The sequence below is a fragment of the Nematocida minor genome (genome assembly GCF_024244105.1).
Source record: "Nematocida minor strain JUm1510 chromosome Unknown 7921, whole genome shotgun sequence".
NCBI lineage: Eukaryota > Fungi > Microsporidia > Nematocida > Nematocida minor.
Window position 1 is genome coordinate 184,369 of NW_026250401.1, and position 19,858 is coordinate 204,226.

At 41.4% G+C, this 19,858-nt stretch overlaps 13 protein-coding genes across 13 annotated transcripts; 5 read left to right on the top strand and 8 right to left on the bottom strand.

Annotated features, from left to right (window-relative positions):
* Positions 1–428: 428 nt before the first annotated feature.
* NEMIN01_0381 (STE24 endopeptidase) lies at positions 429–1,733 on the bottom strand (the record flags this gene model as incomplete). Its single annotated transcript, XM_051476323.1, has 1 exon — positions 429–1,733. One exon carries the CDS (start codon positions 1,731–1,733, stop codon positions 429–431), a length of 1,305 nt encoding a protein of 434 aa, XP_051332283.1.
* Positions 1,734–1,798: 65 nt separating this feature from the next.
* Positions 1,799–2,161, top strand: NEMIN01_0382 (U6 snRNA-associated Sm-like protein LSm1; the record flags this gene model as incomplete). Its single annotated transcript, XM_051476324.1, has 1 exon — positions 1,799–2,161. The coding sequence occupies one exon, from the start codon at positions 1,799–1,801 to the stop codon at positions 2,159–2,161; it is 363 nt and encodes a 120-aa protein (XP_051332284.1).
* Positions 2,162–2,364: 203 nt separating this feature from the next.
* Positions 2,365–2,550, bottom strand: NEMIN01_0265 (uncharacterized protein; the record flags this gene model as incomplete). The annotated part of the gene is made up of 1 exon (XM_051476207.1): positions 2,365–2,550. One exon carries the CDS (start codon positions 2,548–2,550, stop codon positions 2,365–2,367), a length of 186 nt encoding a protein of 61 aa, XP_051332167.1.
* A 272-nt stretch (positions 2,551–2,822) lies between these two features.
* NEMIN01_0383 (uncharacterized protein) lies at positions 2,823–3,968 on the bottom strand (the record flags this gene model as incomplete). Its single annotated transcript, XM_051476325.1, has 1 exon — positions 2,823–3,968. The coding sequence occupies one exon, from the start codon at positions 3,966–3,968 to the stop codon at positions 2,823–2,825; it is 1,146 nt and encodes a 381-aa protein (XP_051332285.1).
* A 211-nt stretch (positions 3,969–4,179) lies between these two features.
* NEMIN01_0384 (20S proteasome subunit alpha 3) lies at positions 4,180–4,902 on the bottom strand (the record flags this gene model as incomplete). Its single annotated transcript, XM_051476326.1, has 1 exon — positions 4,180–4,902. One exon carries the CDS (start codon positions 4,900–4,902, stop codon positions 4,180–4,182), a length of 723 nt encoding a protein of 240 aa, XP_051332286.1.
* A 352-nt stretch (positions 4,903–5,254) lies between these two features.
* On the top strand, positions 5,255–5,605 carry NEMIN01_0385 (uncharacterized protein; the record flags this gene model as incomplete). The annotated part of the gene is made up of 1 exon (XM_051476327.1): positions 5,255–5,605. The coding sequence occupies one exon, from the start codon at positions 5,255–5,257 to the stop codon at positions 5,603–5,605; it is 351 nt and encodes a 116-aa protein (XP_051332287.1).
* Positions 5,606–5,864: 259 nt separating this feature from the next.
* Positions 5,865–8,741, bottom strand: NEMIN01_0386 (uncharacterized protein; the record flags this gene model as incomplete). Its single annotated transcript, XM_051476328.1, has 1 exon — positions 5,865–8,741. The coding sequence occupies one exon, from the start codon at positions 8,739–8,741 to the stop codon at positions 5,865–5,867; it is 2,877 nt and encodes a 958-aa protein (XP_051332288.1).
* Positions 8,742–9,210: 469 nt separating this feature from the next.
* On the bottom strand, positions 9,211–11,055 carry NEMIN01_0387 (uncharacterized protein; the record flags this gene model as incomplete). The annotated part of the gene is made up of 1 exon (XM_051476329.1): positions 9,211–11,055. One exon carries the CDS (start codon positions 11,053–11,055, stop codon positions 9,211–9,213), a length of 1,845 nt encoding a protein of 614 aa, XP_051332289.1.
* Positions 11,056–11,106: 51 nt separating this feature from the next.
* Positions 11,107–11,706, top strand: NEMIN01_0388 (very-long-chain (3R)-3-hydroxyacyl-CoA dehydratase; the record flags this gene model as incomplete). The annotated part of the gene is made up of 1 exon (XM_051476330.1): positions 11,107–11,706. One exon carries the CDS (start codon positions 11,107–11,109, stop codon positions 11,704–11,706), a length of 600 nt encoding a protein of 199 aa, XP_051332290.1.
* Positions 11,707–12,203: 497 nt separating this feature from the next.
* On the top strand, positions 12,204–12,755 carry NEMIN01_0389 (serine/arginine-rich splicing factor 4/5/6; the record flags this gene model as incomplete). Its single annotated transcript, XM_051476331.1, has 1 exon — positions 12,204–12,755. One exon carries the CDS (start codon positions 12,204–12,206, stop codon positions 12,753–12,755), a length of 552 nt encoding a protein of 183 aa, XP_051332291.1.
* Positions 12,756–13,250: 495 nt separating this feature from the next.
* On the bottom strand, positions 13,251–14,474 carry NEMIN01_0390 (uncharacterized protein; the record flags this gene model as incomplete). The annotated part of the gene is made up of 1 exon (XM_051476332.1): positions 13,251–14,474. One exon carries the CDS (start codon positions 14,472–14,474, stop codon positions 13,251–13,253), a length of 1,224 nt encoding a protein of 407 aa, XP_051332292.1.
* Positions 14,475–15,087: 613 nt separating this feature from the next.
* NEMIN01_0391 (uncharacterized protein) lies at positions 15,088–16,326 on the top strand (the record flags this gene model as incomplete). Its single annotated transcript, XM_051476333.1, has 1 exon — positions 15,088–16,326. The coding sequence occupies one exon, from the start codon at positions 15,088–15,090 to the stop codon at positions 16,324–16,326; it is 1,239 nt and encodes a 412-aa protein (XP_051332293.1).
* A 1,176-nt stretch (positions 16,327–17,502) lies between these two features.
* NEMIN01_0392 (uncharacterized protein) lies at positions 17,503–19,428 on the bottom strand (the record flags this gene model as incomplete). The annotated part of the gene is made up of 1 exon (XM_051476334.1): positions 17,503–19,428. The coding sequence occupies one exon, from the start codon at positions 19,426–19,428 to the stop codon at positions 17,503–17,505; it is 1,926 nt and encodes a 641-aa protein (XP_051332294.1).
* Positions 19,429–19,858: the final 430 nt, after the last annotated feature.

The following is a 19,858-nucleotide window of genomic DNA, read 5'->3' on the forward strand; positions in this document are numbered from 1 at the left end:
TAGTTAATTTCCATTTAGCCAAATTTAGAAGAACTGCTAGCGCCAATAAGAGTTAATTAGATCACTAGAGCAAGCTATATAAAGAGTCTGCATTCTGCTAAAGTTTTGCATCCTCTTTAGTTTTACTAGAACGCTTCAATGAAACTGCCATTCATAATTATGTTCTATTCTACAGAGTAAAAGAAAAGAAATAAAATTTGCTGCCAGGAAGACAATAGAGCAATTTTATTTTAATTTGCACTTTGGCTGGCAGCAGCACTAAAGAAGCAGCTATTTTCCGCTGTTTAGCTGCACTAGCACACCGAATAGCCAGCTGTGCTCTGCCCATCCTGCTACTTCTCTGGCATTGTGTTTTTATCGATAAAATATCCTTATTTAGTAATAATCTCATCGAGACACAGAATGCTCTCTATTTCAACCGTTTATCTCTATTTATTTAAATATGCCACACGAGAAGATACAGCAGGATGGTCCTGTGCGTAGTACGTGTAAATAGTAGAATGGAACAGGGACGCAGAGTTGTCAATCATCAGCCGGTACAAGCCATTGGCCAAGCTGCTCCCAAATCCCAGCTTTTTCGCATAGATATCAGCATTTACTTCCGAGAGAATGTACAGATTGTTGTAGAACATGTTTGTAAGCCCCGAGAATATGTACATGTTCGCCATCAATAAAAAAACAACCACAGAGAAAGGAGACACGCCGCGTCTTTCGTACTTCGGAACAATTACGTGCAGCACTCCCAGCATGCACCCACACGTAAGCCCAAGGCCAAGTATTGATGCGAGCAGCTTCTTCTCTGTGCTCTGGTCGTCTGCATGCCCCACCTCGTGGGCAATGAACGAGATAAACTCTTTTTTTCCGTACTTCAGCAAGTCACCCATCACGAGAATGTACTTTGATGCTCCTGTTTTGACAAGCGCTGCGTTCTCTCCCTTTGCCTCCTGGTCCCAGTATATTTTGTTCTCCAGCTTGAGTCTGACTAGCTCAGTGTACAGCTCGGGCCCCAGCTCCTTTGCCGGTATTATATCCATGCCCTCCACAGAGTCTGGCAGAATTGACGTGCAGTTGCTGATTAAAATGAGAATAATGATGGACATGTACGCAGCGAGGATGAGCCCGTATTTTGTCTTGTTGTACACAGAGCTAAAGAGCCACACGAGAATGGGGGCAACTAGCAGACACCTGCACAGCTGTATGAAGGTGTTGAGCAGCAAGTCCACGTAGTCTTGCTTTGAGACAATGATCCACTCCGCAACCACGGACTTCATGCCCAGAGCGAGCAGAGAGAGACAGAGGTACGTGTTGTCCGCAACTGACATGTGCGATGAGTTGATTTTTATGATGCCCTTGAAGCTCCTGGCTGCAGGCATAAGCCAGTTTCTTATCCCGTGGGAGAAAAACGCGATAATGACGATAAAATCAAAGCTTTTTATGAGTATGCTCGCAGCCCTTTTAATCGCCCACTTTCCTGCTATTTTGGCCTGCGACTCGAACACTTTTGCAGTGTCTGAAGCGAGGAAGAGCTTTTCGAGGGACGGGTTTATTTCTGGAATCTTTTGATTTTTTAAACTGTGCTCGCAGTAAATCATAAAGAGAGCTTCGCACGAGACAATTACAACATGAAATAGGAATATTGTCAGCATAAGAACAACCAGCCTGCTGCTGAAGTACATCCTGTACGCCTTGTAGCTGTGGCTGTTCTGTATGCTCTCCTTTAATGAGTGCTGCATGAGAACAACAAACCTTAAATATTTAAATATTTAGCATGTTTCAAAATCTGCAAATGAAAATTTTTATGGAAACATCTGCAGCACATGAGAACGCCGAGGGAATAAAAAGCGTGGGAATAAGGCTTTTAGAGGAGTATCTGGACAAGGTGGTGTTTATTCTGATGCGCGACAACACGACAGTGGAAGGGATACTCAGATCGTACGACCAGTACTATAACGTTCTTTTGGAGAATGCAAAAGAGATGACGGTGCTGGAAGAAGAGTACAGCGTTCTCGAGAGCGAGACTGTTTTGCTGCGCGGAGAAAACATTGTGCTTCTGGGAGAGGGATCCATCACAGCAGACGGAAAAATGAAAAAGATAGAGCACTCTGAGATAATGGAGAAAGTGAAACTGCCAGCAGACGACTTAGACTATATTGCATTGTAATTATTTATTGTACCTCTTGTGTGCTTGGTGAGTCTTTGGACAAGATTTCATTCTGAAGGTTCTTTAGCTGTCCGATTATTTCTGTGTTCCACTCTGATTTATTACGAACTATTTCCTGCTCTGGCTCTTCCTGCGTGTTCTGGAAGGTTGTGTTGAAGAGTACGAGTCTGCTGAATGACTTTCTGTCCATAATAAACAACAAATTAAAAAGAAAGTCTTTTATAAATTTCAGAAAACGTCTCCAACTCCTTGCCCAAAGAAGGAATATTCTTAGCAGGAGTGTCCCAGTCCACTGCCCAGTCAGCGTCTGTAAAGCTACCGGATATATCAGCCACCGAAGAGGGCTTTTTCATAAAAGCGAATAAGTTCTCAAAGTAAGACTGCTCCATAGAATGAAAAGCACAAAAATAAAATACAAAAATATTGGCAAGGAGACAATATTAGTGTAGTAGAAGCAGCACTTTTATTTTGATGGGGTAGAAGATAAAAAGTACTATGAATAATAGAGCCAGATGGCTATAATAGAAGACATGCAGTACCTTCATACAGATAGGCTTTGTGCAGTAGAAAGCTCTCGAATAAACTCAAATTGAATAAGATAGAGAAAAAGTCGTGTAATCTTTATTGTTTATAAGTAAATTCTGATTTTCTGGCTGTTCTGTCAGATGTTTTTGTACGTACTGGGCATATTGTAGTGCTGATGCGACAGTTTGTCAGCAAAGTGCTCATGGAATACTTCGTCAAATGGATGGTCTTTTGATTTCCCTTTTGTCACTAGGTATATCGATATGTTGTGCTTTTTGACTGTCTCTGTGTATAGATTGTAGTGTGCCGGAGACAGCAGGAATATCTCAAGAAAGGTCCGAGAGTCCAAAACAGTCGCCAGCTGCATGAACTTAGAGCGCAGATGGTGCAGTTTGTTAAACTGCTCTATCAAAACATTGAAGACTGTTGAGGCGCTGTTGTAATGGCTGTTGATGTACAGGGTGTTGGCTATCTTGTAGAGCAGCAGAATGTCTTCTGTTTTTATGAGGTACTTGAACAGATCCACCTCCTTTTTTTCCCCTTTCTTAAACTCAGAGGGAACAATATTCTCGTGGTATTTTTCTACAAATTCATTGTACTTTTGTTTGTCCAGGAGGCTGGTGTACTGCAAATCTTCTTTTTTGTATCCAACTTCGAAAGAGCCGTCTATGCTTATGTGGTGCTCCTGAAGGAACTCTTTTATCCCTGGGTTTCCCACTATTTCTATGTCTTTTTCTTTTATGTGCTCTGTCTCTATCTCGAGCGAGGGAGCGAGCGACTCGTTTATTATTCTTTTTGTTTTCTCTGCCTCCAATTTAAGCTTCTTCAACAATTTTGATTTTTCAATCAGCTCACAGATGAACCTCACGAGGCGCAGGTTATAGTGTGTGGGGCGTGCCTCAATCAGAGACCACCCGGTGTAGAAGGCGCCTGATAGATCGCGGCACTGCAGGTGCGCAAACACAAGCATCTTCATTATGTCAGTTACTTCTGCCGGGTCTTTGCACACCTTCAGAGCTGTCTGGTAGTGCTCTATGCTTTCCTCTGTTCTGTTTTTCCTTACAAGGTAGTCTGCATAGACGAGATATGGGACGTACGATGAGCTGTGCTTATTGAGTGTTCTAATTACTTCCATCTCTTCTGGCGCGCTCTGCACAAGTATTCTGTATATATCCTGTATGGCCAGATCCGTTTCTGGCCTATTTATCACTTCTTCTATTTCTTTGTATTTATCTTCTGCAATTAATTTCTCAATGTGTTCTCTTAGCTCTCGAATGGCCATAATAAAAAAATATTCAGAGCAGTTAAAAAAGCAAACAAAATAGCCACTTCTCTTAGCGGCCACTTCTATGCAGCAGTTATTTTTATTTGTATTGCGTGCAAAATGTTCTTATTCTCTTACAGCCGTATCCTGTGGCTGCATGCTGCTTTGTTGTTTGCTGGTAGATTAGATATGGAAATATTTTGATTTTTATTTTTTCAATGATTTTGATTTACTCTGTGGATGTTTTTGGTTTTGCATGCTTCAGGTACTCGGTTATCTCTACTTGCGTAAGGTGTCTTACCACCTGCTCTTCGTTTATTCTACAGATGACAGCGCACGAAATCGTGTGGGGCAGGATGGCTGTGCCTTCTGACACTGCTGATATCCCCCTGAATGCGAGCTTGATCCCTTCCTCTATCGAGTGCTCGCAGCTGTGCTCATCCAGAACGGGGAATATTAGCTTGTCTCCATCTCCAAACGTGTGCGCATTGTACTCAGAGAGTGTGCCGCTCGGGTCGGTTGAGTACAGTCTGTACGCTCCCCTCTCGTACCCGCCAAGCAGGAAAGAGACACCAAACGGCCGCATTCCTCCGCCCTGCGTGAATTTCTGCTTTATCTTTGATAGCGATCTTCCTATCTGATGCGGAGTCATTTCTGTGTCAAACTTCATGAGGTAGTCCTGTGCCACAGCCCTCAGGTAGTTGACAAGAAGGTTGCTGTCTGCGTACAGGCCTCCAACTATTCCCACTGTTTTTCTGTTTATTGCGTATATCTTCTCGTCCTGCGTCAGAGAGACAGAGTCGTCTGTGCTCTTGCCAATTAAAACCACGCCATCTGCACACCGCAGGCCTATCACAGGCCCTGCAGACGAGATGCTCTTTATCGCATACTCCACTTGCCTGATTCTTCCTTCTTCTGAGAAGGTATTTGTCTCTCTTTCCATGCTATCCATTCCGAACAAACAAAAAAAATTAATATTTATAGGACAGCCTGCGCTCCTGTGCACTAAGTCCTGTCTTCTTCCTCCATCTACTTATGCGCTGCCCAGCTACACTGCTTTTACGCTCTGTCCAGCAAGTCTGCTCTATCCACCCGCGCAATTACTTAGTTGCTCACAGACAGCACCTGCTGCACACAGTGCAGCAAACAAGTGCATCTGCACTGCTCGCATGCACGCACATGTGCCCTCTCTTCTTTCTCCTCCCCTCCCCTTCTTCTCTTCCTGTGAACCGCCCTTCTTTTTATTTTTTCTTCCTGATGCAACCCGCCTTTTTACTTTTAAATATGCGCCATACAAATTTCCTATGGAGTACCATGTCTTTAAGCATCCGTACATACTAATTGAAGACGCCACGGGGAAGCATAGGCCATTCCACAAAGAATACAGCAGAGACAGCAAAGACACCCTCATCCCAGAAATCAGCCTGACAAGACAGGCCCCAAATAAAAAGATAAAGGCCCCGAAGAAGACAGGCATATGCGAGCTGTGTGTAGCCAAGTACTCAGACTACGAGAGCCACATAAAAACCCCGAAGCACAGCCATGTGGAGAGCAATATTATGTACAACTATGCAGAAATAGATGCTCTATCAGAGAAACTGAAAATGAAAAGATTGAAGAAAAGAGAAACAAAGAAGCGGCTATTCATTGAATAAATAAAAACATATCCGTACAGCAGACTACACATTTAAACTATTTTACTATTTCTTTACAGTCACAGTTAACACAGAAAATTAATACACAGAAGAAAAGAGAAAGCAACTAGCAACTAGGTAAGTAGCGTAGTTAATAGGCAGTGGGTGGTAGACAACAGAAAATAGGTGGATAACAGCCAGGTAAGAGATACTGGCTTGTTGATCCAGCTATAGCCAATTATGATGAAATGGGTGGTAAGTGTGTTAAGTATTAGAGTATTTATTCTATTGGAGCATTGTTCTGTAATTTGCATATGTATCCCATTGCTAGTTTTTTTACTACGTCTTTTCCCTCGTTGTTTTTCCAAAACAGCTGGATCTCTTCCTCACTGATCATGTATCCATTTCCATTGATAAGGAAAGCCTCTTCGTTTTTATTTTTATCGACTGTAGACCAGGGGCTGTTCCAGTAGATCAGACCCTTGGACTTTGGAAAAACCATTTTTCCTTTTTTCTTAATGGAGATGTTTCCCTCTATATGGGCATAGAGCAGAGAGACATTCTTGTCTGCGGGCGTGCTGCTGCTATTGAGAGTGACAATAGTGCTGTTGCTTCTATTACTCATGCCACCTGGGTATAGTTCGTTGCTATTATGCATACTTCCAGTCTCATTGCTGTGCACAGTATCGATGCTTCTGGTGCTGGTGGCCATGCTTCTGCTAGACATATTTCCATCACTCTCATTGCTGCCACTGCTGTCATCCATGCTGTTACTGTCTGTGCGTTCATCGGATGATACACCGCTGTCGCTGCTGGCGTCATCTCTTTTTTCAGTCTTCTTTGTTTTTATAGCGTGTATTTTTATTGTTTCGTCTTTTATTTCCTTTTGCGGTATCTGCCTTATCGACAGTTTTGATTTCTTTTTTGCTTTTATGTTTATCTTCAGTGGACGGCTATTTCCGTTGCCCAATGAAAAGATGAACGGGTCTTTCAGGCACACCTCTTCATTGAACAGTATCTCTGCATCTACTTCTATGGTTACACTGCAGAGCACAGGAGTGTCTGATGCGAGCACTATTCCTTCTGTTTTGTGGAGTGTGGAAGAGTGTGCTCTCGGTATCTCTACGGCGGGAAGAGAAATGAGCTCCCTGCTCTTCACAGAGGCTGTTATTAATTTGGTAAACACACTAAACGACACTTTGCTCACTTCTGATCCAAACAGGAATATCTCCAAATATCCTGCAAATATTTTAATGGCTGCAGTTACGCCCTGGTACTCCTCTGAGAGAAGAATCCGCTCGATTATCAGATCGCTCTCTCTGCTGCTGTAGCTGAGCAGCTGCACATACTGCCCTGACGGAGACTGCGCCATGGAGGTGTTTCTTATGCTGTCTGTCAGGAGAATGTCCTCCATAATCGTAAAACATCCAAGCACAGCAGATCTCACAAGGGAATCATCCAGAGCCTCTTTCAGCTCTTCTGATGTATACGGCAGGTCTATTCGATAGTGGTCGCTCTGGTGCGTATTTTGCAGCTTTGTTTCTATTGTCTTGAAGTGCGACTCGATTATACTCACTTCTGATGTAACTTCTTCCATGTTGCTCGGATATCCGTCTGAGATGTATTTCTCTTTGTGTTTATCTTTCACGATGTTTTTATTGGGGTTTGTGGGTGGATTTTTATTTTTGCTTTTGTTCTTAAATATTTTTGTGGTTCTTTCTGCCTGCTTCACAGAGTAGTCGAGGAACTTGAAGAGCTTGGTGGAGCCCAGGAATGTCATCTCCTGTTTTTCAAGCTTTTTTGCTAGTTTTGTTATTCTGAACTTCCCGAGGTAGAATGGCTCTGATGTATTTACGTACTGTATGATTGTGATGTGGTATGGCTCTCTTCTTATTGCAATGAACTGCGGCTCTTCTGGGTTGGCGAGCTGGAATATAATGAGGTCGTCAACTATTATTCGGATAAACTCGTACACGCTGTTTCCTATGATGATGTGCACCTTGTCCACGCCTGGCCCGTATTTCTGTATGATTTTTGTCTTCTTGTAGTCGCTGATTACATCTGAGAAAATGTCCAGATCAGACGCGTGGTTAAACAGCTCGTCAATTATTCCTATTTTGTTGATGGGTATCTCTATCTCAGCCCGCTCCATTGGAATGTTTGACATGTTCACTGTGCTCTTTGTTTTTCTGTAGATAATATTTCCTTTTTTTGACGTTATGCTGTAGTCGAGACTGAAAAGGTTCTGTATCTCGCGCACCTGCTGCATTGGCCCATCTATGCTCTCCTCCACCACGGGATAGTAGGAGTACTGTATGACTTTTGATCTTGACACGACCATTGGGAGATAGTAGTAGTACCAGTTAGGAAACACGTACATCTTCGCCACATACTTGCATATTCGCTTGATGATGTGGCTGAGCGAGTTGGAGAAAAACACAGAGTCGTTTTTCGAGAAGGCTGCGTCAACTGAAAAGTCAAACCCCGGGTTTTTGATGAAAGATATCTCGAATCTCGTTGAGTAATTATTTGCAGGCATTCTGAGCAGCAGATCGCCCTTGAATGGAAGCAGCTTGACCATGATTGGAATGGAGTATCCCTTGATCAGATCAGCATCGATGTATATGCAGTTGTCTTTTGCTGTATAGTCTATCTTTATAAGAAGATACACCTGTTTAAAATATCCAGGCTTGCTTGTCTCTTCTTCTCCTTCTTTATTTTTATTTGACAGTATTCTGTCGATCTCTGTTTTGGAAAGCACTCTAATGCTTTTAATGTACGGCGCTTCGCTTCCAAAGGACACGTCTTTGAATCTGATCCTCTTCAGTATCCCGCTGGAGAACGCAATTGACAGCTTCTTCACCATTGTTGTCTTGACTTTCTCGTAGAACGTGCTTGATTTTGTGAGCTCATAGAAGAACCGCTGCAGAGAGATGTTGAGCCATGCTAGATCTGCGCACTCTTTGGTGGCTATACTAAGGAGGCTCACTAGCTCGCTCGGTGGGTCATCAAACACATCTTTGTGGTACGTGTCGGCATACTTCTTCCTATAGACAACCTTCCTAAGGCCAAAAAGGACAGCTGATATTTGCAGAAACACAATGGTAAGAACACCCGTCCCTACACCCAGGAGAAAAGTTCTGTAATCTTCTGCCATTTTAAAATAAAAATAAAAATGTAAAAAACAATTATTTATATACTATCTTCGCTCATCATCGCAAGTCTATCAGTCAGCTACTCAGTTAATTAGCCAGTACAAACAGATAGCTTATTTTCAGCTAATTGGTGTGTACTAGATGGTCTAACTGACAGTTGATTAGCTATCTTATGTATATTTCTTGTTTCTCGGCATAGTGTAAATAATTTTAAGTGAATATAAATCATACACTGTAGACTTAGCAAATAATAAATGGACTATAGATGACTAGTGGATATCCTTAACCGTTTAATTTGTCTATTCACTTGCCATCTCTTAAATAACTGTAGCAGATAGTTCTAGTGAACGAATGATCAATGATTAAATGTTAATGTATACTTAATGCCTAATAAACGATAATTAATGCATAGTGTGTGATTGTATATTCAGTTTATTTACTATCCTGCTCTATTTGGGCATTTCTCTTACATTATATTTTTTGTGTAATTTCTCTATACTTCTCTCTGATGTGTCTGGGCTGTGTGCGGAGATACTCGCGAAATCTTTTTGCTATGTCTCTAGATTTCCGTAGGACCAGGGGCAGCTCTTCCTCTGTCATGCACAGACACACCTCAATTGCCCCTTCTTTTAGAGCCTCCAAGATCTTCACTACTTCGCCCGCAGACTCAGCTAGCAGTCGAGGAGCCTCTCTCTTCATCAGCCCTGCAATGAACGGGCGCATGTTCGCATGAGCCTGCAGAGCATCCCTTACAGTCCGTGAGAAAACAGGGGGCAGATGATCTCCTCTGCACACTTCGCCCAGAGCGGAAGAGACCACGCGGTCTGTGAATACATCAGGCCGTCCCCAGCAGAGACCGAGCACGCGGGATGCATCGCCAGGGGGGAGAGTGTGCGCATGCACGAATATATCAACAGGCTGCAGCATACGGAGGAAAAGAGTAAGAGAGACATCGTCTGTTAGATACTCCTGCAGTAAAGTAAATTTTTGGCTATTGTCCAAATACGGCAGGGCAGTAAATACGAATGAACGTGTAGTATTACTTTGCACAAGAACAGACAGCGTGCTAACTAGCTCTGCAGCGGGTGGATGCATCCTAAACAGAGCTATGCACACTTTAGAAAGCAGATCAGGGTCTGTCTTATGCGCTTCCTTCACAAAGGCAGAGACAGTGTCTAATGATCGATCGGTGGAGGGCGAAGAGTCAGAAGACGAGTCGGTGGTAGCTGGCGCACTGAGGCTGCTTAGCTCGGTGGCCAGGGCAGAAATAAGCAGCGAAAGTCTTCTTTCTTTTTTCTGTGCATTTGCCACTCTTTTTTCTTTTAGCTCGACTTTTAACGAGTGCATGATGGTGAAAGCATAGTTCAACAAAGAGGGATCACTCTGCGAAAGTAGAAGAACCTCCTCGCATCCCAGCCCTATGCTCTGCACTTTGTCAATGAAACAGGAGAGATTGTCCTTGATGAAGTTGATCGATTTAGTTCTAGAGCCGCCCGATGATATATACTCAATCACAAAGTCTACTATTTTATCTCTGTGTACGGGTCTTGTTTTTATTATTCGGTCCAGCAGTTTGAATATTGAGCTGTTCTTGTGGAGTAGCCGCAGGATCTGTGGGAGATCCAGCTGCGGAAAGTGCTCCAGCAGGGCGTACTCCTCTGGTGTTTCTGCTTTCTTGAAGAACTCGTCGTGCAGCGAGTTGTACACTTTTTTGTTTGTCAAATAGAGAGAGAGGAGAAGAACTTTGGAAAGAGAGTGGACGTACTTTATAAGGATGGGTGTGTGCTCTTTTTTCAGCAGCTTGGACACTGTTCTTATTTTCTGTCTTTTCTCTTTCTCTGGCAGCTTTGAAATGTTTTCAAGAATTTCCTCAATAATCTCTGATGAAACACTCTTCTGTGTCTGTGTTCTTGGGTCTTTCATCTCCTCTTCGAGATAGACCTCTATCGCTCTTTCGATGTCTGCGGAGCTTGTTCTGATAAGTGTCTCTATTACTAGGTTGATCAGCGAGCTGCTTCTGTTTTCCTCTATCTTCTCTTCTTTGTGTGTGATGTAGGACGCATTCTCTATCAGACTGTGCCATTCTTTGTCCGATATCTTTTTCGCGTGTTTTTTGAGGTTTTGAAACGCGCTCTCAAACTCTTCTTTTTTCTCGGGCGTAATCTCCACTATCTGCTCTTTCAAAACAAGAAGATACACGATGCAGTAGTGGTAGTTGTGCTCTTCTGTTTCTTCCGTGAGCTTTTTTATATCTTTTATGCAGTCGTCGTACGTGAACGATCCGCTGCACTGCGGACTCATTAAAAAAGCATTCATTATTGTTTTACTCTTGGAAAAATAAAACTAAAATATTTTTATTGCGGCAATATGTCCTTTGTAAGAACCATAAGGAAAGTGTGTTTCGGCCTTTTTGTGCGCTCATTTTTCATTTTATTTGGTTTGGCCATTTCGTGGTCAGTTGTGTCAATGGGCCTTGATCTTCTTTCCACAACATACGGCATAAAATTAGATAGAGATTTTCTTTATTTTTTGCAGGGATACTCCACAGGTTCGTACAAAAAATACCTTATAAACGCACAGGAGCTGTACTCCTTTGAGCCGCTTCTCTCTCTTCTCGGGATAACAAGGCAGTCTTTTATTACATCAGTCCTGCAGATAGCATCGCGCATATTCATCTCCAGGTGTGCGTGCTCCCACGATAACAAAACGATCACCGGTCTTATGATTCTTGTGTGGGGCATATCTGACTGCATCAGGTTCCTGTACTACGCATTCCCTCCTCTCAAAAAGATAAGATATCTTGCCTCTCTTATTCTCTACCCCATCGGCATACTCTGCGAGATATATCTCATGATAAACATGAAAAACATTCTTTCGCTGATCGGTCTGATTGTCTACGCCCCAGGAATAATCTACCTGTACGGCAGAATACGAGCGAAAAGGAACAAAATCGTACACGCCAAATAAAACACACATAAAGTGCAATCACAACTGTTATTTGTAGCTATATTGTAATTAGTGGCCCCTATTAGCCACGATCAGGCAAAGAGTTTTACAAAGGGCCAGAAAAGCTGTAGAGTAATTAGTTAAGTAAATACATTACACCAGACCATACTTGCTTATTATTTCAATAATTGTACTACTACATCCTTAGCTACAGTCAAACAGAGTGGGCTGCTCTTGTAATTCAGTTATATACTTTTCTAGTGTGTATCTCTCTTTCAAACTGCCCTTCTGCTCCATTGGTCGTCCTCTATTCTAGGTGATCATACATTAAAAATAGAATAGTTCTCTCTCCTGCGCTCTCTTTTTATTTGCTTTTGTTTTTAATTTCCGAGCTAATTTATTTTTCTGCTCGACTGCAAAAAGTTTCAGTCTGTTTTTGTTTTGAGATTGGTGGATAATTGGGGCTATCTAAAAACAGATTGCTATCTGTATTTATTTATTTTTATTTTCATTGTTTCATGGAGATGCAGCTGTACATCGGTGGGCTGAAAGAGTTCTCGCAGGAAAAAGAGATAGAAGAGTATTTCTCCAGATACGGAAAGATACTTTCTATAAAGATATACAGCTCCTACGGCTTTGTGACAGTGGATGAAGAGGCAGGGAAGAAAATACTGAACGATACGCACGAAATCAACGGAAATCGGCTCATTATAGAGGCAGCAAAGGGCGAAAGACCGGTAAAGCCTGCATACACACGGGGGCCTGTCTTTGGGCACAGGCCAAAGGTACCGCGCCGTATTTCTCGGCTCATTCTGGAGAATCTTCCGCAGAACTCCGACTGGAGCGAGCTGAGATCGTTCATTCTAATGAGCGGGGCGCGACCCACCTACCTACGAATTCTTCCCTCTGGCGATGGGCTCCTGGAGTTTATGAACAGACACGACAGAGACACCGCCCTGGAAAGGCTGAACAACCAAGGGTTCCACGGCAAAAACATAACAGCCAGATTTGGAAGAAAAAGATCTGATATTGTAGCAGGGCACAGCAACACTACATCCCCAGAGAAATAAACCATGCATTGTATGCCTCATCTTGTACCCTTCTTCCTCTCTCATTTCTACTATTTTTGCCTCTTCTCTTGCTTCTGTTGCAACTATCTCCAGCATTGTTTAGACTGTTTGGATATCTTCAAGAAAATTTTTAGTCTTGTTTCTACCTGCAGCTGCGAACATTTCTAAAAGACTCAGTGGAATAAAGCCATGCAGAAATAAGAGCGAGCATAAACTCTTATAATCTTACATCTATATTGTACAGTTATTAATAACAAAACAGTTAGATGACCAGCTGGGAATATAACTGCATCATTGTCTTTTCCATCTCTACCACTTCACGATTGCATAGTGTAAACTAGAAGCAGATGTTCTGCTATTTGAATAAATATTTAAATTTAAATTGCTAGCGAATAATAAATAGTGTACTATTTTTTTCTTTGAGCTAATTATTAAAATGAAAGTGTAATAAAAGTGTGGAAAATAGTATGGTTTATTTTATCATGTATGTAGCTATTATACGAGCAGAGCATTCTCTGTGAGCGCTGTGGCTATGGGTGCTGTTGCCATTCTGCTGATCACTTCACTGACAGTGTATGCTATGAAGGAAATAGGGAACTCAATCAGTATAAGCGTAGAAGGGAAGACAATGGTGAGCACTCGTATGGGATACATAAGCAGTATAAGAGATACTATACCGAATAGCATAATAAATAGCGACTTGACCAGATAGTTGACTATCTCGGTGAATCCTTTGACCAGATTGGACGGCCTCAGAAGAGCCAGAGAGTAGGCAACAGGCAGCGCACCAATGGATATAAATATGGCAACCAGCCAGCTCATTAAATAGTTGGAGTTTAGTGCGGCGCTTTTGAAGATAAACCAAAGAGAAACCAGCCAGTCAATCAGACCGGTGAACAGAGCAGAAACAAAAGACTGCTCAACTGTGCCCTGCACTGCGTCTAGGAATATGAGGGAGTGCGCCTTTAAGCTCAGCAAAGTGTCCATGAAGTACGGCTTGGAGAAGACAGGGAATATGTACCCTATGCTGACCATTCCAAGGTACGAGGATACAAGCCCAATCATCACGAGGAAGGATGAGACCATTGCTATTCTGAAAATGGAGTAGTAGCTGCTTTGGATCATGTTCTCCCCGTCTTTTTCAGAGAATTTTACGTCGTACTTTCCTTCTTCGCTCTTATTTGTTATGTCCTTTCTGATAATTCCTGTGTCGTCTTTTTCTCTTTTCACGGCGTTCTCTAGGCCGCTGTACTCCAGCACTTTGCTGACAGCAGAAGCCGTGTGGGTCACGGTGGACAAAAGAACAAATGAAAATGCAATGGAAATGGCCGTTAGACCAATGGCGAATAAGATCATTGCAAATATCGAATTGGTGACGGAGTACGACAGAGTGAGATTTTTAGCTGTTTCCATCGTATCAGAGTATTTGCTCAGTATTGTGGATGTGATGCTGTATATTGGTGAGTCTGGACCGGTGCTCGGCATGTCTCCTCCTGGGAGCGGAATTTTGTTTAGTCGTTTTGAGTAAACGTCAAACGCATGCATGCCCATGTGGATGAGAAGACTGATGGCTGCTGTGCCGGTTCCGAGGACTGTGCTGCTCGAGAGTATCTGAAGAGTAGTAGTTCCGAATAGAGCAGCCAGCGAGCCTACAGCTCCTGTTGCTTTTGTAGCTGCTCCTATAGTTGTTAATGTAGCTATAGCATGTACGACGACCATAATAAATTTGCAAAATTTTATTAATAAATTGATGATTTCCCCTGTAAAATATTTATTGATGTCTTAGCCTCCATGCCAAAAAACGGACATTAGCACACGTTCATAGGCCGTAGAGGCTTTAATGGATGTTTAGTGCACTATAAAGAGGTTAGAAGGGATGGAAGACTGTAGAATAGCAGTAAATAGCACGAGGGAGGAGAAACTCTCCAAAAAAGAGAGTGCAAATTTTTACTCCAATATTTTATCCAACCATTCTGTTACTTGGATGGCTTAATGCAGAGCTGAGTAGTATTTGTGTGTGATAAAATGATCTACTGTAGTATGAGAACTACAATGACATACAGCCAATTGCTATTCTTCATTTTGGTTTTGGATTTAATGGTTAGAACAAGATCCAAGCTAGTAAGCTCTGGAAGTTAAAGATATTCTGGACAGCGGAATGAAAGCTAGAAAAGAAAATACAATATTGCAATTTTACTCAAAAATCAATAGGCAACCAATAGATTGCCTTAATATTTGTGCGAGCATTTTAAACTAGATAAATTATTTTTATTGGTATTTAAGCTATTTTTCGCCATATAAATATGTTATGAAAAATTTACTTCAAATTACAATGGAAGAAAAAAAGAATGAAAAACAAGACATCAGTCTATCTAGCAGTGATTTACATGAAAAACAAGACGATACACTAGAACAGGGCATGTCTTCGAACAGAGATATCTCTGATATAAATGGCACTGATCACACAGTATACAATATTGGAAATAGCACTGCTGAGAATAATAGTGATGCAGATAATAGTGATGCCAAAAGATTTATTGGTGTCACATCTGGATTAGAAGACCCACAGACTCTTATAAAGTTTTTTTGCAAACTATTAGTTAGTAAGCTAACATTTAAAAATATACTTAAGTCTCTGACAAGTATACTGGTTCTTTTAGTTGTATACTATATCTTGTTCCAATATATAGTCATAATCTTCTTGGCTATGTTCTTCTTCAAGAGTGTAAGAAATTTCTGTATGCAGCACTTTTTAAACCATTTGAGCTATAGTTTAGTAGCTATACTAGTACTGGTATGCATTAGTTTTCCCAAACTTTTGTACATTCTGATCCTTTATGTCATGCTTATGTATTCTTTGCTAGTTCTGGACTGGATAAAAGACTGTTTCGCATCTTACAATTTTTTGGATGGCTTAGTTTGCTTGGCAGGGCTGGCTTCCTCTCTTGCGCTGCTTTTAAACAGATACTGGATAGAGAATATATGCAGCGGATTTGCATGGGTAGCGCTCTTGCAGCTTGCTATTTTTGTAGCTTTAACTTTCAATGCAGCATTTTTAACAACATTCTTTATCGCAACAGAGAACTTTTTTGCTATCACTGATAAGAGAGAATTAGGACATAAAAATATGCCTAAATACAGATATAGACTGAACGTAGCATCTTCTGATGAAAAAAGAGCTGATCTAAATAAGCAACTAGAAGAGCTACAAAAAAAGCTAGAAAAGAATCCAGAAGATGAAGGAATTAAAGGAGAAATAACTAGACTAGAAGAAAGGAAGCAGTGGCATCTAAATAATCTAATTAGTTTTATGGACAAATACGATGCTATAGACGGTAATTACCATAGAGATATTGCATACATCAAATCTCAAATATTCACATTCTCCGGAACCCGGCAGATGCTAAAATCAATTTCTATGGGCTGGCTGTTTGGCTTCCTGGCCGTATCAGTTGTCTCTGGATTCTCTGTCCTATTTATCCTATGCTACTTTAAGTCAGAGCTCTCTCTGAGTGACTATGCTCTATCGCTTCTTCCAATTACTAAAAACATCAGCCCAATAATCGATTAGGTAGTTGCTGATTGAAAAGACTTTCTGAAGGTAAGCTGCTTATGTATTTGTTGCAAACACGTAAGCATTGTGTTTACTACAAGAGTAAAACTAGAAATAAAAATATTTGAATCATACTTATTTTGCTTCGATGAATTAGATAGAACACTGCTATGACTCTATATGGGATTGCACTGTAATCTAGCCAGTTTGAGTGTGTGCATTAGCAACTCGCTAAGTGACAAAATACAGAGTTTTAATTCAGAGACACTAGAATTCATAAAAAACTATGCATGGGATGATGGAACCACATCAACTCTAATGTAAAAGTCAACGAGTGAATTGACCTGAGGACAATTACCTGATGTATTGGTGTTAGCGTGTGCGCGTTTGGTTACCCTTTTAAAAGATTTTAAGAAAAAAGGGGACCTAAGTCCCCCGCACAACAATCATATATCAACTGTCCAGTATGTACAATCATGTGCCAGAGTCGCTACAGACTCCCTATCCCATTCGCGCAATGATAATTCTATTTACGCTGATGCTTTCTGTGTCGTCAGTACTTCTGTAAAAGTAGTCAGATAAAAGTAAGTATGCAGCTGAAGATGGATAATTATATCAGGTCCCTTTTCAAAAGAGTCTTCGGATGGCTACTTTGCAATAGCTAATACAGCTGCACCTAAACTTCTGCACAGTGCTACCTGGTGCATTTTCATCGGTCTAGTGTGCAGTTATTTCTCATCTACAGAATAAATAAGACCATAGTCACATTTTAAATATCTGCCCTTTATTTATACACGAGAATCCAGGAAGAGACAAATTGCACCCAATTAATTATCGAAGAAAAGCTCAGAATAAAAAATAAAGAAGACTCCATTAATGAAATAGACACGCAATAAATGGAAATAATAAATACAAATAGCAATTAATTAATTCTTAATTATTGCAGAGAAGAGAGCAGCACGAGAAGGAAGGTAGAAGAGAACAGTCAATAGTCAACCAGTGGTGGCAGTGAAGAAGAGACCAACAGATAGATGGCAGTGGCAAGGATTAAAAGAAGCAGAGAATATAACTAGCAGAGGAAGTAGAGAGTCAATGAACTATAATGAAAATATAGCACAAATAGTATCCAAGCTAACATGAGCACTGAAGACAGACAGAATAGGAGAGCATTGGCCATCTTCAGAGATACTTTATTTATTTGACTCTTCTTCTAAGTGTCAGCTTGTTGTCTATAAATCCATACTTTACGATGACAATGCAGGAGCAGATGAATCCAATGGTAGAGGAGACGTGGAAAAGGGATCTAAAGTCTCTGAATACGCGAATAATGCATATGCTCATAATAGAAGACAGAAGGATGGATATTCCATTGTACACTCCGCTGTAGAAGGTCTGTGCCAGCGCCTTGTTATTGTGATCAGCGAGCTCGTCAACAATGTTCACTGCACTGAAAGTAAGACAGGAAGAGCTGATGCCTTTCAGGACTTCGTTGGCTGTTGCGAATAAAATAGTGTTATTGGTAGGAAGTAAAGAGTAGTTGAAGTCTCTCAGGGTAGCAGCGAGCAGAGAGAACAGAAGGAGCCAGTAGTATCCAAAGTACTTCAGAAGGTGCTTGCTGTAGTAGAGTATGCACATCTCACTGAATGTTCGTATGCACAGGATGGAGGTGACTTTCGAAAACTTAACATCGAAATACACGGAGAGATAAGTGACAAGGAAATGAGAAGAGATCCCACGGGTGGCTCCAATGGCTGCAATAACAAACCCAAGGAACCAAAAGTTACCGCTTTTGAGAAGGTTCTGTGGCTTATCACTCTGTGCTCCTTCCGTGCCATCCTTTCCATCTGCTCTACTCTCTATTCTGACTGTTCTCTCGCTGTCTGTTGCATTATCTTTTTGATTTTTCTCTGTTTTTTGATCTGCGAATTCTTCTGTTTTCTTCGCTGCTGATATTGTCTCCTGGCTTATTAATACTGTCTGCTTGACTATCTCATCATCCATTGCCTGTTTAACTATTGTCTCTTCCAGCAATACTGTCTTTTCCACTGCTATCTCTTCTTCTGTCTTTTGTTTAGCCTGCGTGCTGACTGCATCTGTTTTCTCTTCTAGTGAGGAGTTGACAATGTGTATGAACATCGCTGTGCTGATAATTACTACAGCTATCAGAATGAAGAACTGCAGGGACGAGTCGTCTTTCTTGGCTACTCCATTGGACATGTCTAGGGTCTTGTAGATGTACGATATGACAATGCCTGACATGGCATGGCCAATGGATGCCCACATTCTTATTCTTGTGAATATTTCCTTTCTCTCTGTTTTCTCGAGCTCTCTGTACTCCTTGGAAAGATGGTGCATAACTAGAACATCGTACAGTGGGAATATAGGAGAGAGAATAATCACGTAGAGAGAGAACACGCTGCAGATAGTGAACAGTCCGCTAAGCTGCTCCTTGAACGCTCTTATCACAATGAAAAAAGTGTAGACCAACGCAGAGAGGAAGGAAAACAGCAGGGTAGCCTTCTTGGTTGCATTGTGTCTTTCGGCAATTGGGCCTATAATCGTGTTTGCGATGTAGAATATGGACATGCACCCAAAGAACCCATAGTCTGCCACAGGAAGATCCAGCTGGCTGTTGAAAAAGTGCAGGGAGTACGTGTGTGTGGAGTATATCGATATGTTCAAGACAAAGTATCCAAGCTTAAAGTCCCAGTGCGTGTTTGGAGACAGCTCTTTGGAAAGGATCGAGATAAAAGGGAGAGAGTCCCACATGAAAATAGACCCAACCACGAAGTACAGGCAAAGATAGTTCTGTGCGAATATGGCAATGCGTGCTAGGATGGGAGAGGCGCTGAGTCTGTGTAGGAACAGATAGAAAGAAGCCCCAATGAAAACAGAGCCGTATATTTTTTGCAGTTTATCCAGGGGGGTTCGTTTTGACGCAAAAATAGCTGCGAGTATAATTAGAACAATAGCAGAGTAATTGCATACTGAGAATAAGCTATTGACGAGTTCGCTGGACGTAGGAAGTATTGTGTGTCTTACAGCCATTGCTGCAGAGTATGCTGCTCCCAGGGGGAATAAAAGCATATGCCGGATGTTCTTCTCTTTCATTGCTGTCATTGCAAAAATGAGAAATAATATTTTTTCATTCAATAAAAACGCCCTCACCAGCAACAGCTGAAAAAAGAAAAGTTGCAGAAATAAAGCAAAATAAAAGGATAGCAGAGAAACTAAGAGTAGAGCAGTGAAAGATAGCACAGCGCATAGAGACAAGAATATCTGCTCAAATATTTATTGAGAAGTGGAGTGATGAATAGTTGTGCATATTCGGATGTTTTCACTCTCCTCTGGTAGTATAGATATGGTAATATACCCAAGAATAAAAATAATCGCAGAACTATTTCTGCTGCAGTTTATGATTTAGTATAATTCGAATGCTAGAGCAGCTCTTGTGAATAAAAGTTTTCTTTAGATTGCACTCTAGTAGTAATGAATAGTCAAGAACATGTCCTGTTTTAAGCCATTTTAATCTTGAGATAGCTGTCCATTT